At 37.5% G+C, this 17,678-nt stretch overlaps 1 protein-coding gene across 3 annotated transcripts in view; it reads left to right on the forward strand.

Annotated features, from left to right (window-relative positions):
* Positions 1-17,678, forward strand: part of VPS13B (vacuolar protein sorting 13 homolog B) — a 436,535-nt gene that overhangs the window by 389,409 nt on the left and 29,448 nt on the right. For 2 of the 3 annotated variants that reach the window (XM_082279593.1, XM_082279594.1), the window contains exons 44-52: positions 9,411-9,566; positions 10,910-11,173; positions 11,324-11,407; positions 11,575-11,750; positions 12,226-12,396; positions 13,068-13,269; positions 14,273-14,461; positions 14,884-15,030; positions 16,268-16,539. In XM_082279593.1, the coding sequence (XP_082135719.1) occupies positions 9,411-9,566; positions 10,910-11,173; positions 11,324-11,407; positions 11,575-11,750; positions 12,226-12,396; positions 13,068-13,269; positions 14,273-14,461; positions 14,884-15,030; positions 16,268-16,539 (1,661 nt within the window). Of the gene's footprint in view, positions 1-9,410; positions 9,567-10,909; positions 11,174-11,323; positions 11,408-11,574; positions 11,751-12,225; positions 12,397-13,067; positions 13,270-14,272; positions 14,462-14,883; positions 15,031-16,267; positions 16,540-17,678 lie in introns of those variants that run through there. The other variant, XM_082279595.1, reaches the window with a different exon arrangement.

Raw genomic sequence — 17,678 nt, forward strand, 5'->3', positions numbered from 1 at the left:
ACCAAGCAGTTGTGTGAAGCTTCTGAAAAAAGGAAGGACAGCTTGCCAGGTTTCTATTACTAAGCAATCAGTGTTTACCAAGATGTACATTAGAGATTTGGGGGATTTTTTAAATTAATTGTTTTTACCAGAAGCATCTGTTCACTGAAATTGTTTGCAGAACAGGGTCAAACTGGACAAAGCTCTCAACTTGGTGCTTGCCTTAGAAAATATTTGAAATTGTCAGAAACACCCCACTTATATAGTTTAAATAATACAGTTTCTGGGTTACTGGATTTTTTTTTTTTTTTTTTTTTTAGGATAAACACTGAAACTGAAATAAAATATTTTTAAACTATCAAAAGGAAGTATTTCAGTGAAACTATAGAATCATTTAAGTTGGAAAAACCTTTAAAATCACTGAGTCCAACCCAGTACTGCTAAGTCCACCACTAAACTATGTCCCTAAGTGCGACATCCATACATCTTTTAAAGACTTTCAGGGGTGGTGACTCAGCCATTCCCTGGGTCGCCTGTTCCAGTGCTTGACAACCCTTACCGTGAAACAACTTTTCCTAATACCAATCTAAACTTTCTTGGCACAACTTGAGGCCATTTCCTCTTGTCCTATTACTAACTGTTACTGGGAGAGGAGACCAACACTTGTGTGGTGGAGAAAAATAGACTTCTCATCTTAATTGAAGACAGGGCAAGAACTTAAACTGAATAAAGTGTTTATGAAACAGCAAACCCATTTCTTCTCTTTTCTTAGTATATACTCAGCTCCTGCTGAGTAGGAAACTACAGACCTATGCCACCCCATTTGCTGAGCAGTAGTCCTGCCATGAAACATTACTAAAATTTTTACAGATCCTAGGAGGAATGTAGTGAATGGAAGTTCCTAACTCCTCTAGAGCCCCAGGAAATACCAGTCTTAGCATGTGAGAAAGAAAGTGAATTTTGAATAGTAATTCTAAACGGGAGCTGTGCCCACTTTCACTGCTGACAAGTTTCAAGTTACACTGGGAGGCAGAGATGGTAAATTTGCTGTGGTTTTCATTCATATGTCAGCTGATGGATATGCAAAACTACTGAATTTTACATGATTGTGTTAATCTGTGCAGAGCAAATTCTGCCAGAGTAAACAGTTGCAGCTGACACTGAAGTCAAGGTGTAAGTTAAGAGGAAGCCAAGCTAATAAAGGACCATCTTAGCCCAGAAACAGAGGAGCTGTTATAAAAAGTGTGTGCTGGTGTAGTAGTGACAGAGAGAGGCCTTTGGAGACTTAGAGACCCTGGAGCACCGTACATCCCTTTCCATGTTTTCTCATACACGCAAAATGCCTGTGATGCCCCATCCCACAGGCGAGCAAACCAAATGGTGACTGTGTTCCGTGCAGCTGGACATGTGTCAGAGTGTGAGACAGGATCCCCACTCATCAGGTGACACAGGATTACAGCTGTTGTTATTCCCTTTGGTTGTGTGAGGGAGAAAGAAAGCTGGCTAAGTGTGACCTCTATTTCATAACCAATTATCATTTGCGTTTGTAGCAACCACCCAAAATTATATTTAAACCTTTTCATGAATACATGGAAGACGAAGGAAATATTTAAAGCAATGTAAATAAACCCAGAACTAAGTAAGGCTTTATTCTTAAAAATTTGTTACATCCATTTTCTGGTTATTCACGTAAAATTATTCAGTTGTGAGAATCCTCATTTTAGATTGATCTATTAAAGATGTAGTTCTGATTATGGTGTATATTCAGTAATGGTGCAAACTGGAAAGAGTTTTGAAAATGAAGATTATCTCAAGCAAGTGAAAAGTGGAAGAGTTAAATGACAGCTCATTACTGATACTTTCTCTTAGTTGCAACTGAACTGCTAAAAACCACCAGCAGATATATATATATGGCATTAGACATCTAACACCTGGAAAACTTAAGCAGTGCTTTCAGTCACAGACTTGAGCAGTTCAAAACATTCCATTTTCATGGCTGCTATGTAACTTTCTTATTAAATGAAAAAAATAAAAGTGCATGGTGAGAAGTGGAAAAGTCCATCAGAAAACCAAATCACACATAAGGGAGTGGGTGAGGTGACAGTAGGAGCTTCAGATTCATTTTTCAGATATTCATTCTTCAACTAACAGTTGATGATGTCAAAGGGTTTCCCCATTCTGTTTTGCTCTGATCAGATGGAGATTCACTGAAGAATTGGGCTGATAAAAAGTCAGGAGTGTCATGATGGATTCCCATGTCCCAGGAGATGGCAAAGCTAACAGCTCACTCCTGACTCAGCCACACTGCTGGCCAGCAGGCTCTTCTAGTAGGGAGGTTATACCTCCCTTGTCCCAACCTTTGGAATAATTTCAAGACAATTTCTGCTCTCTTAACATTTTTAAACAGCCATGTCTTGCTGGGAAATTTAGAGACTAAAAAACAGCACTGAGGTAATTTCACTGAAACTATATGGAAGCACACACTGTTGAGATAGAAACAAATTTTCTTTACAAAGCTCTTGTAAAGAGAGAACCTTGGCATTCCCCTGTAAGCTTATTCATTTGGTTATTGCCAGTACGAGTCATTGTAAATACAGCATGCTTCAGAACGGCATTTCATCTAAACAGTACAATCCTTTGTCATTTTAAATCATACAAAACAAGTTTGTTTAAATATTATTACAAATGTTGTCGTGTACATTTTTTTAATGATTAATACAAATCCTTGAAATGAAAACAACAACTCAATCAAGACATCAGGTTGTCCCTGTTACACTGTAGCACTTTTCTAATTGTTTCCATGCAAAACCATCTAGAAGCTTGTTATCCAAAGGTCAGAATAATGCCCAAGCAAGGACAAACCCTCTGAGTGTCATATTCATGGAATGCTGGATGACTTCATAGTTATGAAATTATTTCATTTCTCATGATAATTCCTGACTTGCCAAGTTAGTGAATTTTAAGAACTCTGAGAGCAGATTGTAAGATAAATGTGAAATAATCCATACTTCTGGAGTCAGGGACTTCCCTTCAGGCATTAGTTCATACTTGACTTACTTGACTTACTCTTGGGGATAAAATGAGTTAGGACAAGGTCTTAGATACCACATTCTCTTACTGGGAAAGAAAACCAACTTGCACAACTTTGGCTGGCTCATGTTTCTTGTTACACAGGCACTAAGAAGCAGCGGTTGCCATGAAATACTTTATTTAACCTCTGCAAAATGTTTTTTTAGTATGGCAAGGCAGTTCAGTTAAATGAAAATAAATAGTTTTAAAAGGATTGTATTTCTTTTACATTCACATCAATAAAATTCTCCATTTTTCTTTTGCTAATTAAGCATAGAGATGCGGTAATTGCCCATTTAAATTATTTAACACGATTAAATATATATACACCTAAAATATTTTTAACAGATAGTATTATAATGCTTTATTTACATTTAGAATTAATTTTATTAATAATGGAACTATAGGCTATAATTTGAAAAATTTGAACTTTTTTATGTTACGAAAACAGCTATAGCACACCAAGGGTTTGGATTTATCAGCTCTTGATGGTGTCCCTCCAACTGTTTGGCTTAACTTAAAGCCCCTTGCTTCCTTCATTTTTTCCTTGCCCAGATCCTTTACATTTCAGGGAACCTAACCTTTCCCTTTTAAGTTTCACTCTGATTCCTGCAAGTCTCGCTAGTTTGGCTAGTATTTCAGTAATAAGTCTGAGGTCCGATGCTCACTCTTCTACGCCGCTCCATCCCCCACATTTTCCTCAGATTTCATGAGGTTTTGCCCCCCCTTAGGGATAAGACACCCCCAACTATATAGTCCCTTTCAGAGTTGGGGTAGGTCCAAAATTGATGATATTTGAGGCTTTAAGCAATTCTATCTAAAGCTGCCAGATCTTGTGAGTTCCTTTTGCAGATTTTAATGAAAGTTAGAGGTCTGTAAGATATCATTAAAAGGGAAGAGAAGATACATCATTCTTGTGCTCTACAGACAACACTGGCTCCTACATTATTATTGGATCCAGTCTGTACTCCTTATCTTGATCTTCACATTGTTTTGTGGGATGGGCCCCAGTTACATCAAAAGTCATGTTTGTCTCCAAGACAGCTGTGTTTTTTTAGATGAACTGGAGCATATGATACATAGGGTGAAACTCCGAAGTTAGAAGAGATCAGATCTTCCTAGTAATTTACTCAGAGTTAAGGAATTCTGTCTTGAAAGACAGTAGGCAATTGGAGGGTCCCACTCGGGATCACAGCAAATGTAAAAACCAGATACTCATGTGAGAGTCCCCTGAATGTGTTCTGCAGAGATTGTTTGCTTATGAACAGACAGCAGAAATTGGCTATAACATGCTAGTTATAACTAATTGTTTTCCCCACACTCAAACTTCGGCAAAGTCCTCTGAGGAAGCACAGAGTGATGGATTTAAGTTCATTTGTTTGCTTTGCTTTCTATGCAAAACATAGGGTTGCATAGGAGAAGTTTTTAGAAGTAGCAGGTCTCATACTTTTCTACAGTCTCCTTCGAGGGTTACAGTAACAGTTACCCATTTTCACTTTTCATCATCTTTAACTTGAAGCAGCAGATGTAATGGAGAAAAATCAGTTCCTATGTTGAATTGGGCAATGACATCAATGAGAATGTGGTTATAAATAAAATGTATTTATTTCTTATCAAAGTAAGTAAATACGCTCTGTCATTTTATTGCTACTTATATAGAATTTGGGGGAAAATATGTCTATCACTTTTCTGATTATACACTTACAAAGTCTTGAGTAGATATTAGTATTGGTTAGTACATTATTAATACCTTCACTGGAACACATTTAAAATTTTTCTTATTTTAAGTAATATGTCTGTGAACACTATGTCTAGATTTTATAAACATACTTTTTAAAGGCTACTATAGTTTAACAAATAGTGAATTTGCTATTCACTCAACCTCATCATTCTTCTACAAAAAATGACTGAAGCCAAATTTTGATTCATGTTGCACGTCCAGCAGGATCATTGTTATTTATTTCCAAGTTGCGGTTCTTTCAAATATTGGGTTATATAATGTGTAAAATTATATGCAGTACTCTGTAGTTCAAACTTAGAAACTGTAACTTATGTATCAGTTGTTATTGGGATATTTTCCCATTTTACTGTTTAGGTAAGTTACAGGTTCTCTGAACAATCTCTTGTACTTTACATAATCCTCCCCAGGTCATTTAGAGAACAACATCAGGCAAAAAAAGTTGTATGTTATTTTACACTGTTCAAGTAGTGAGAAGAATGCTGTTGCTTTTTTGGGGGGTCCTGCATTCTAATGCTTATACTATATTACATGTAATTGAATTTCTAGATATTATCTGGGGCAGATAAGGATTAATAATCTGGTTACTGTTCCTTAACCAAAAGACTCTTCTTCAGTGTGTAGAGTGAGTATGTATCCGTGAGGTTGAGGTCTGCTTTGCAGGTTATGTTGGGGTTCACAACATCTCCAGGAGCCCCCAGGGTCAGACTTTATCTGTCAAGTGTGACCTTTTTTCTAGTAGTCAGCATGGGAGTAATAGAAATAGCCTTTTTCCATGCTCTGTACTGGCTTTCTGTCTTACAAGGGCAGATGGCATAGAACTGGCCGTATCTCCCAGGTCACATGAGAAAATGAAGCCAAAATGAAATTCAAGCTGTTTTGGTGGCACTGCAGCTGATAGTGCAGAATAAATACTTCATTCACTGCATTTCCAAATACTAGTTGGTTTTATTGTTGTAAATCCTAATCCTAGTCAAGAGCCACCTTGTATTGTGGAAACACAGTACAAAATACAAATCAAGCTTCTCCTTTAATTTTTCAATTAAAAATTTCTTTGGCTTCAAGTCTTAGAATTCAGCTCCCATCCCCAGAGCTACATTTCCTCCATGCTGCTGCATTATCACAGCTTTTATTTTACTATCTTCTGTCTTTTAAAATAACAACTGCTTCCACACCATTAACCAGGTCCTCACTTGATTCTTCCAAAGCTCTCAAGAGTTCATAGCGATTACACTTGTTCCCCCCAAAAAAACCATTTTCTAGTTTTACTTAGAAGACAAATACAATCTAAAGAACCTTGGTGAAACCACCCTAAATCTGGTGAATCTACAAGCAAAGTAGAAATCAAATTTGCATCACTAAGCATTTTGAGGGCTCAAGCTTTAAATTACTTATACAGCTGGAAATTTATGCCTTTTCTGGACAGGCTCTCTCTCTTCTTAGTCTCACTTTTAATCCCCCATTTTAGTCCTTATGCCTTGTCATATGACACTCAGCTTTATTTACTCAGATTATATCCTTCACTCACACATCTAGCTGAAAACCTAAGTAAATTTTGAGGAGCACGTAGAAACATTCTGTGAAGAGGCATGATAAAGATATTCTTTATTTTAAAGATAGGAGCAGCTTCATCTTAGTCTACCTCCCTTGAAGTGATTTCTATTCCTCTCAAAACAGAAATCCATAATGGCTAAGAATTACAAATCCAAGCCCCAGCCAAGTCTAGTCAAAACAAAACTCTCTGGGTTATCTGCTGGTATATTTCCCTGACAGAAAATGCAGAAATCAAATATTTACATGAATGAGTGCCTATCTTCACGTATACAATAGATAGTCTGTTTAAATTCTCTCTCAGCTACAAATTTTCACTTATCACTGGATTGTATTTGTTACAATGCTTTGAAGTCCATTTTTTTGTACCTTTATGCAATGACTTCTCTTTTCTCCTAATATATGTCCCATACCTCACTATAGTTGTTGAACTTTTTTGAACAGAGTTTCTAGTAAATTCTTAGAATTAGCATAAAGCTTGATGAGTGAAAGGGAGTTAATGGCAATTATTACAGATCTGTAGTATCAGGTCCGTTTGATACCTGTTTGGTCAGAGCGAGGTGCTAATAACACCAAGGTTGTGGGTTCAGTCCCCATATGGGCCATTCACTTAAGAGAAGGACTTGATGATCCCAGTGACTCCCTTCCAATTTAGAAAATTCTGTGAATCTGTAAACCTGTTTTCTGCTAAAATAATGCTAATGTCTGATTACTTCGTTCTCTAAAATCACTTCCGTTTTTATTTCCTGCCATATATCTCCGCATCACTTAGTGTCATTTGCTAATTATTTCTAGCCATCTTTTCCAGAAATCTCTCATTTAAATAAATTAATCATCCAGAGATCCTTTTTTGTTTTCATGGAATGCATGTTTCTTGGCTCAAAAGTACATTTATACAGTACCCAGTTCTTATACTCTTAGATATTAGATATCTTTAAAGTAAATTATGAAGGCTGTAAGCTTCATGTTTACCGGTATGCAAATTGTGTGTTTGTAAAATAAGAAAATGCCAATATATGATAGTAACTTTTCTTTATTTTTCTTTCTGAACCTTGAAGTTAAATGCAGACTAATCGTTGTGCTACAAAGAAAATTAGTAAGGCAGCATTTGGGAACTAATGACTGCTCAGGGAAAGCTGACGGCATGTTCCTTGGGAACATTCAACTCGTGAGCAAAGCTGTTTATACAGGGTGGGAGACATCCTAACGTTGTAGCTACATGCAATTACTAATCGTCAATTATGGCATTACATGACATCTATCTTTGGAGCACACAGTATTTTGTGGACCTGCTAGCTAAGACTGACCACTTAAGTACCTTTTCTCATTATTTGGCTGTCATTTCCAGCTACCATTCTCTCCAAAGTAAACAGTTTTCTTATTTCTCCTAATTTTCATATGTGATGAGATTTATTCCCAGCTGCCTCCGTAAGAAACTGAACGTATTCCAGCCACTGCAATTGGATTTTTTTGTTGTTTTCTTTTTCCTTTTCTGTAACTAATACTTCAGAATCGAAGTGACATGTTTGTTTATGAGTTTGACTATCCTAGTGTATAGCCTCCCTCAGCATAACCTTGAATATAAAGCTGTGCCCACATGTGTGCACATCCAGATGCCTGTCCTCGAACACACGGGCACGTATCAGCCTTTGTGCTTCCAGCATAAAACTCATTTGAATCTGAATGCAACAGTCATCACCCTTGCAAATTCAAAAGCCACCCACTGAATGGATGTTCTTGTTCTGTGTGTGACTTGTGCTGAGGATACCACAAATTGCAAACAGGCTACTGAGTTGTAATATCTTTAAAAGTTACTGCTGTGGTTGTTTCTTAAAACAATGAAGGAAACCCCAACATCCAGCCCTTCACTGAAGTCCAACTGACCAGACCCATGGTGAATGCCATCTCTTTCTGGAAACAAATCATGGAAGAACACAGTATTTACAAGTTCCAGTTTTTCCTAGTATAAATAATCAATCTTTGGGCCTGATCCTGTTCTCAGTTACTTAAATTAATTAATGACAGATGTCCAAAATCAGAGTGAAATTCAAGCCTCAAGAGAGAATTCCCACAAGGCCTTCATATGACTGTTTTAAAGAACTTAAGTGATGCTTAGGCTCTGTGCTGGCCCTCTGCAAAGAATAAATTTTACCCAGAATGCTTATTGCTTTGATCCCTTATATATAACTCACATCCTTAAGTTTGCACAGCCACAAAAGATCTATACAGCGCTAAATAGCCAGATCTTCAGCTGGTGTAAATTTATGTAACTTCATTGACCTACATGGAACAGTACCAATTTTCACTACTCTGGCTTAAAGAATCTCCATGGGACAGAGGTAAGTGCGTATGGTGGGTAAATGGATGAAAGGCTCTTCAAATGATGAAAGACTGTATTGCTCTGGAAGTGATTTAAGTTAAACTGGAAAAAAGCCACTCCTTTTCCGGAATAAATCACATAGGGAGTATAATTATGCAGTTAAATTTCTTCTCATGCAGTCAAGCTTGAACTTGCCACCACATTTGTGTAAGAAATGAAATGTTTCCCATCTCTCAGCAATATACCACATTCTGCATTTAACACACACATACATGCAAACTATACATGTCCTTCTTTATTTTGAAGGGAAGGGTGTTTGTAATTTTCTGTCTTATTCTGAAGGCCAAAAATCTGGCATGGGCCTGTGTTCCATGTCACCTTGCTGGTAATAGAGTGGGTTTCTAGAATAATTTCAAAATCAGTGAAGAAAATCTCTTATTTCCTGTTTTATGCTCTCTAGTCTACTTGCCCCTTTTTTTTCTGAACGGTTGTGTGCCTAGATGTTAAATATACTGTTAAAGCAGGTAATTTCTAGAAATGCACGATTCAGAGTCATTTTATGGTATTGTTTCTTCTTCTGATTGTGTCTGAAATCAGAATTACAGACTGAATGGATCATTCAGACAACTGGTGTGCTTAGCATTGCTGAGATTTCAAACCAAGAATATTTCTCTGTCATGGGAATTTATATCCTACTGCAAGGCACTTTTTTTTCCTGGTTATGTATTGAAGTAGTAACTTCTTTCTTTCCAGCTGTTACACATCTGTATTGAAGGCTGGGGAAACTGGCGGTGGTCTGAGCCATTCAGTGTGGACAATACAGGGACCTTTATTCGCACCATTCAGTACAAGGGCCGGACAGCATCGCTTATTATCAAGGTTCAGCAGCTCAGTGGAGTGCAGAAGCAAGTAAGGATTTGATCCAGTTAGGAAAAAATAACATGAGTAATTTAAACTGTTGCCTATTCATGAATTAGTCACTTTGTTATTTATTTTCTCCTACTGGGATCTGCAAAAAACAAGTATAGCAGTCTTTGGGGGCTATTTTGGGGAATTTTTACAACTTTTTTCTTCACTTTGGTGTTGATCTTAGCATTTAAAAGCTCAGTTACCAACACGTATTTTATGTGCTCCTGTAAACATCCCTTTGCGTGGTTCATAAGTTCTGACAGTGCTAAGTTACACAATCTCTTACATGTTTTAAGCTCTTGAGAAACAGATTTTTTTCTTAATTTTTTTAAAGAAACTGTTCATAATATATTCTGGGTTGTAATTCAGGACTACATATTTTTTAAAGAGAAAGAATTACCAAATTAACATTTGAAAATGAGCTGCTGTGCAATAATAACTTTCCATTTACTATCTTTGTAAAGAGATGTGTAATAACACTGCAGCTGTTCTTCCTGCATTGGCAGAAGCCAGAGCATGTGGTGGACAGAACATGCTCAGCTCATGGATGTGGCAGAGCGCCTTGTGCTGCACAGCACAACAACAGTAGAGCTAACCAGCCAGGAGCAGTGCCTGGTGTCACTGAAGCCCCTGCTGAGATTTCACTTGGTGGGCTGTAGCTGTGGTGTGTGCCCTCATTCATGAAAAAAGAAATGATGATGGTTGTACAGGGATACCCATGGAATGGTGTTCCCTGGTGTAGCTTGGAAAAAGTCAGATACATTTCTACAATAAACAATTCATGCGTGATGGACAGCAACAACGCTGAGTCTAATTTGGTCATTTTCTAGGTGGGTGCACTTAAATACGGAAACAAGTTACAGTCATTTAATGAAATTGTAAGCTTTTAAACAGCAGACATACTGTGAAAGGTCTGGATCATTGGCTTGTGACGGGAGTGTGAGGTATCAGTAGCAACCTTTCTGAAGTACCTCCCTGTGACTGCTCAGAAATGTCTCGACATTCAGAGACCATCACAGAACTCTTAAAATCCAAACCAGAACTGTCAGCCATGGGCAGTACTTCTGAGTTCAGTGGGAAGGAAAGTGGATATGTCACGTGTTTCTTTCAAGCCTGAATACTGCCTTAGCAATATTTCAAGCATTTTAGTGCCTAGATTTCTATGAAATTGCACATATATTTGGCCAATAAGAATAAGGTTTTACCAGTCACTGCCTTCAGCACTGCTTGCGAAAACCTAAAGTAGGGAGATTATTCTTCTACAGGTTTTCACTCTCTAATTCAATTTTGACTCTTTTTTTCACAATTGTTTACATATGAGCTGTATTTTTTGTGTGTTTTAGATCCTAATCTGTGGAAGACAGACAGTCTGTAGTTACCTTTCTGAAAGTATTGAACTGAAAGTGGTTCAGCATTACATTAGCCAAGATGGACAGGCTGTTGTTAAAGAACACATCAACTGCCTTGCAGCTAAGCAGAAATTGCCTTCATATATCCTAGAAAACAATGAGCTCACTGAGTTGAGCGTGAAATCTACAGGAGATGAAGACTGGTCCCAAGATGTATGTCTAAGTTCTAAACACACAGAGCACAGCACTGTCATTCAGGTATGGCTAGAAATGGGTATATGGAACAGAGCACTAAAAATGTCTGAGAGAACTGAGTACTCGCATTTAGACCTCTATTTGATATAATGAAATAGTGAATGTTATCATCCTGAAATAATGTTAATGTAATGCTGATCTTCCTGCAAACAGGTACCATCTTCAAAGAGTTCAATTACATATGTGTGGTGCACAGTTTTGACTTTAGAGCCCAATTCGCATGTGCAACAACGATTGGTAAGTACATTTAATGTCTCTGAAATCTAAATGTTTATGCCTTACATGTCATATAATAAATTAAGGTCAGAATGACCCACTGTAAAGATTTATCAATAGTTTGTTTTGACAGTTGTAATACTGAAATAAAATTGGCTTTAAATTGGTGTATTCTTTTCTTTTTATAGATTGTTTTCAGCCCTCTTTTCATTGTAAGGAGCCATCTTCCAGACCCTATTATCATACATGTAGAGAAAAGAAGTCTGGGACTGAATGAAACACAAGTGATTCCAGGGAAAGGACAGGAGAAAGCACTGCAAAATATAGAACCAGATCTTACACACCACCTGACTTTTCAAGCCAGGTAAAATACGCATTTTCCTTGAAAATGGTTCATTTGTGTGGAAAAGTATGAATAATTTGCACTTAAACTTCCTCTGCATTTTTTCCCCAAAGTATGCTGTGTGCAGAGGGGATATGACAGAACAAGCGTATGTAGCCTGAAATGATATCATAGGAAATATTAAATTTGCTGTAACTATCCTAAACACACTGGCATTTGTTTGATTAAGCAGTCCACATTCTTGTGTTTTAAAAAATAAGTTCCTGAATGATCTTGAAATGCTTTTTTGAGAACAGTGAAGAGTTTTTAGGGTCATTACAGTGTCATGACAAATGCATGCATGCCAGTAAATCCTCAGGAACTTGTTGGACATCATAACTTCACTCACCCACAATTACCTTGAGAGTGTTCTTGCTGCAGAGTACACTTGGGAAGCCTCATTAGAGAAAATTTTTATGCTAGTGCTTGATCTTGTTGTGTCTGTTTTCAATGACAGGGAGGAAGATGATCCATCAGAGTGTGCAGTCCCTATCTCAACTACTCTGATTAAACACATAGCAACTAAATCCCATCCAGGTGGCAATGTCGGCCAAGTGCTCTCCGAGTTCTATGGCACCGCTAGTCCTCCCCAGCCTGCATGGCCTTATAATAAGAAGGATTCAGAGAGGTAATTAATTCCTTGCTAAACCTTCTTCATGACTGTTGCATTGCATTTCCAAATAAACTGAAATCACATTCTGGAAGACTATATGTGATGAACACTGAGTATATTTTCAGCAATTACATGATTCGTGCATGCAAACTGCAGAATCTGTGGCAGGTGGGGAAAATAATGAGGTCAGCCTTAGGGCTGCCCTTGTTTACACTGAGAAGATTGCATCAGTATGTATTTTTAAAAAATGGAACAGTTTTTTTGTGAATGCACTTTCTTTACTGCAGCTCTAGAGGCTGTTGTTTATTCAGCTGCTGTTTGTTTCAGTATAGAAACAGGGAGTTGCTGTAGAAGTAGTTGTTGGGAAAAAAAGGAAATGTGATTTGATGACTACAAAAGTCACAGGTTTAGTTCTGAAGGACAGTGGTAACTCTCTTAAAGCATTTATTAATTGACTAAATTTAGGTTGAGCTTGTGGAGTTAAAAATATGCCTTTATAGTCTACGTGTATCTAGATCTTTCTGACAGCACCTCAGTGTGTTCCAGAATGATAAGGTAAAAAGAGAAGTTTTTCTATTTCACAACCAGGAAAGCCTTGCAAATTTCTGAAAATAGCACCTTATCATTTGTCATCTTGAATTCATTATTCCTTTGACTTAATGTTTTTGCTTATTTGTTTTTGACAGCAATGAACAGCTCTCCCAATGGGATAGTCCAATGCGGGTAAAGCTGTCAGTGTGGAAACCATGTGTTAAAACTCTGCTGATTGAACTCCTGCCCTGGGCATTGCTTATCAATCAGTCCAAGTGGGACCTCTGGCTGTTTGAAGGAGAGAAAATTGTTCTTCAAGTGCCTAGTGGGAAAGTAATTATACCTCCCAACTTTGAGGTAACTTTGCCATTCACATTAGCAGGCACAGTTCTGCTAAATACACTGATTCTGGAGAATGGTTATTACTCCAGATGATTCCCACTTTCCAGTCACTGTCTGTTTATCTGTTAGTCATATGATGAGGAGTAGCAATAACAATAGGAGTTTACCACACTGACTCAGTCACTGAGTGGGTAGCACAACATACTTGGTAGCAATGTTTGAAAAACAACATCCAAAAGATGCATAGTTAAAAAGTGACTGCAAAACATTGTAGGAAGAAGGCCTTCATTTCATCAGCAGCCTTCTCCCTTTCCTCTCAGTTCAGCCAAAGAATCTGCAACATGGGTGTAATGTAGTAGCCCACGAAAATTGCTGTAAAGGCCAAGTGAAGACTTTGGCCCCTGCTGTGCCAGCGTGTCACTTGGGAAATTGTTGACTACAGTAGCAAAGTTGACAGTGTAAAAAGAATGTTTAATTTGAGAATGCTTCATGTTATGTTATTTCATAGCTTTTAATGTTACCAAGGAAAGTTGATAATGACATAGGATGAATTACAATATAGGAAGATTTTTTAGAATGCCTGCCTTCCTTAATTCAGAGGTTTGTGTAACTGATCTTCCCACATATCTTGGCCATGCACATTCTTTTTTATTAAAATTCTGATATTCTTTAATATTGAAATAATTAAAATAATTTGACATAGCAGCTTGTCAATTCCAATTATACAATCTGATACTCCCTGTTTATTTTGTCATCTCTTTTTCCCCCATGTCTGTCTGTTGATAAAGAAAAGGTCTGCCTAGTAACACATCTCAGTGTAGACTATGGCCTTGATCCCCCATGAGGGTCACTTCCTTATCCACCTTGTGGTTTCAGCTATCCTTGTACCACATAGAAAGGATCAGAGGGAGAAAGGCAGGAAATTATATTCACTGCCCACTGGAACCTGCATTTAGAAGTGTAGTAGAAGTGTATCAAATTGTCAACAACTGATAATCAGTCATTTTTTCACTTGCAGGAAGCTTTTCAGGTTGGAATATACTGGGCAAACACTAACACTGTGCACAAATCAGTGGCAATTAAACTGGTTCATAATGTGACCTCCCCAAAATGGAAGGATGCCGATAATGGAGAAGTAGTGACATTGGATGAAGAAGGTTTTGTTGAAGCTGAAATTAAACTTGGTGCTTTTCCAGGTCATCAAAAGGTTAGAAGAAAATTATAATGATTTGTAACTTTATCATGTAAAAACAAAGTCATATAGCAGATAAAACAATCAAATGTATGCAGTGTGAAAGCGTCTCCCTAATTATGTTAATATATGTCCAACATAAAGAGAGTATAAACAATGTATGAAATATAATTTAAAGAAGTAGATTGCCAAAAACATACTGTGCAACCCATAAAGATAATACAATATCTCCTGGAAAAAGAATTAATGAGTTCTCAATCTTGTTAGAATAACATTGACAGATGCAACTTCAAAAGTATGTGATGTGGCTCCAGTTATGAAGTGTATGAATATAGAGAGGATTGCTGTGATTAGAAAGAAAATAGTAGTTCTACTGCTACATTTTACAACCTTTTGTAGTTTTGTATGACTTCATCGCAATTTTCATTATCTTACAGTTGTGTGAATTCTGCATTTCTTCCATGGTTCGACAAGGTATACAAATTCTACAGATAGAAGATAAGACAACAATAATCAATGATACAGCATATCAAATCTATTATAGGCCACAGATTTTTATTTCCAAACCCCACTCAGGAGAAGAGGTAAAGCACTGTAGATACTCTTTATGTTTGTTATCTGTGGAAAATGGTTGTTTACATCTGTATCTTTATTTAGATGAGCTGCATATTAGCAAAGCTTGGAACAGAAATCTTTAGACATAGTAATAAAGTAATAGTGATAAAGTAATTTATATAATTTAGAATACTGAATCCTGGGTAAATTCAACTCCAGTAATTAACTGTGATCAGAAATCTGTGCAAGCAGCAAATTCTTGCACATTGCAGAATTAGTTCTGCCTGTTCTCCATCTGTTCAGGCACTAATGGCCATTTCTGTAAAATAGGCAGCGTAATCCGTAGTAGCTGTTGAAAATGTTCTCAGAATTTTTACTGAGTTTGCGTGTAAAAGAGGTATATTGGCCTGGCAAGCTGAAAACATTTTGTTATCCTTTTGGGAAGATTCCAGTTATCTGAACAAAGCTGCAGAACTAGAGACGTGCCCAAAGTTTATGTATTTCATAAACTGCATTAAATTGTGAATATCAGTTTTCTAATAATCTCACAGAATATTTAAGGATTAGCTTGCAGGAACCAAAATGTATGCATGGTCGATATATTTTAATCAACCGTTTATACTTATTTATTGAAGATTACATTTATAGTAAAATATGTGGAAAGCAGTCTCAGGGTCAAACTTACTAGAAGAGTTGGCAGATCAACAAATTTTTAAAGTTCCTCTTTCTGTATTGTTTTCCTTCTGCTTTAGTTTTCTTTACATCAGTATCTACAGTTGTGCATCACACATTTTGTGGCAGTCTTATGGGAGGGGGATTTGAGAGAACGTTGAGGCTAAAATCCATTCTTAGTTTTGTAACTATAAATGCATTTTGTTCACACAGTTGTGTTACAGCAATGTAACTTGATTTTGGTAGAGCTATGTTGTACTGCTGAGAGCCGACCATAGATCACAGAATTACAGAATCACAGAAAGGCTTGGGTTGAAAGAGACCTTAAAGATCATCTAGTTCCAAACCCCTCAGCATGGGCAGGGACATCTTCCACTAGACCCTGTTGCTCAGTACCCCCAGATAGTTGTGCTGCAAACCTATACCTGAAGACAGAATTTGGCCAAATAGACTTTAATTCAATGTACTTACTGCAGCCTTTAGTTAGTTGTGGTCATTGGCTACTTGAGAGGGTTCTGTGCAAAATCAGCATGGATAAACTCCCTTTTAGGAGCCAGCATGCCATGCTACCACCACCTTTTTTTTTGTTTCCAGGACTTCCACTCACCTGACAGTACGGTGTTCAGCATCGGTGCAGCTGGGGCAGGCTCCAGAGAGGTGCTGAGCGCCGTGCCCTGCTGGGACCTGATGTCGGAGCTGGGTCCCTTGGCGGCCGGGGCATCTCTCGGGGACAGGCGTGTGGTGCTGAGCTTCAGTGCCGGGAGCCGCGAGCTGTGGAGCCTCCCGGCCGTCGTCAGCGCGGAGTTTGCGAGGCAGAGCGTGGCGGTGCCCACGGGCACATGTGCTGAAAGTGGATTTTGTACCAGGTACTGTGCGCTGAGCACTCACCAACAGGGAACTTGGCTTGTTGCTAGAAAGCCTCAGCTAGTCAGAAACCATAAGAGATTAATGCGAAAGTCCAAGTAACACATGCCCCCATATGTAAAGGCAAGTCTTACTTTAATTTTAAAATTGTTATCTTCTGATAGTTTTGATGCTTTTATTGCAAATGGTTTAGTGATACGACCATGTGCAAGTTGTACACTTTTTATAATATATGGCCTGCTATTTTATTATGTGCATGCAAATAAGATCATGAAAAGCTTATATTGGGGAATTAAGGTTTTTTTAACTTGTGAACAACAGTTTAAGAGTTTGAGGAAAGTGTGTAATAATACAACACAAAAATTTAGGCTTTTTTTTAAAAGGAGACCTATGTTCTTTTAAGCATAATAAGAGGATAAACAAGAAAAGACAAAAGGGGTGAAACTATTTTGAGATTACAGCAAGGAAAGATTTCAAGTTTTAAAGCTTGAACTGTGCAGTTGTGCATTCTACTTACAAACTTATGGATCCAGCTAGTTAAAAATAATCCAGTGACTTGTCAGATGACCAGCTTCGTTTCTTGAACCTGATATCTGAATCTATTCATGGTTATACTGGTACAAACAAGAAACAATCTGCTGAAATTAGAGAAGCTACATCAGTCTGTATTACCAGTGATGTGATCTTTCTCTTGCCTGAAGTGCTTGATATCATTCAAACCCTCTTACAGTTCCTCTGCAGATTCCAAGAGGTGTCATTGTGGATACTAAAGATTCTCATATAGACTTCAGATTTTAAAAAAATTTAATGGAAAGTGTAAGGAAAGGATTCCTTATCATTCTACCACAGAGAGAATGGCATAGAGACTCTCATGTTCCTAATAATTTTAATTTTCAGACTTTGGAGTTTTTAAAAGTCACCATGAGGTTAAGTTTTTTTAGCAATAGCCAATAAATTTGCACAAGAGGAAAGAAAGAATTTATGTTTATTCATGAAGATATTTTATGTAGCTAATGAGTAGAACTAAATTAATTTAATCTCATTTTGGAAATTGATGTAGTGATGATCCATAACATTAACATTTAAAAGAGCAGTAGCAGTGTGGATCGTTCCAGAGGAGCAGTCAGTTAGAGTTACATAT

Source organism: Coloeus monedula (genome assembly GCF_965178545.1).
Source record: "Coloeus monedula genome assembly, chromosome: 1".
Lineage (NCBI taxonomy): Eukaryota > Metazoa > Chordata > Aves > Passeriformes > Corvidae > Coloeus > Coloeus monedula.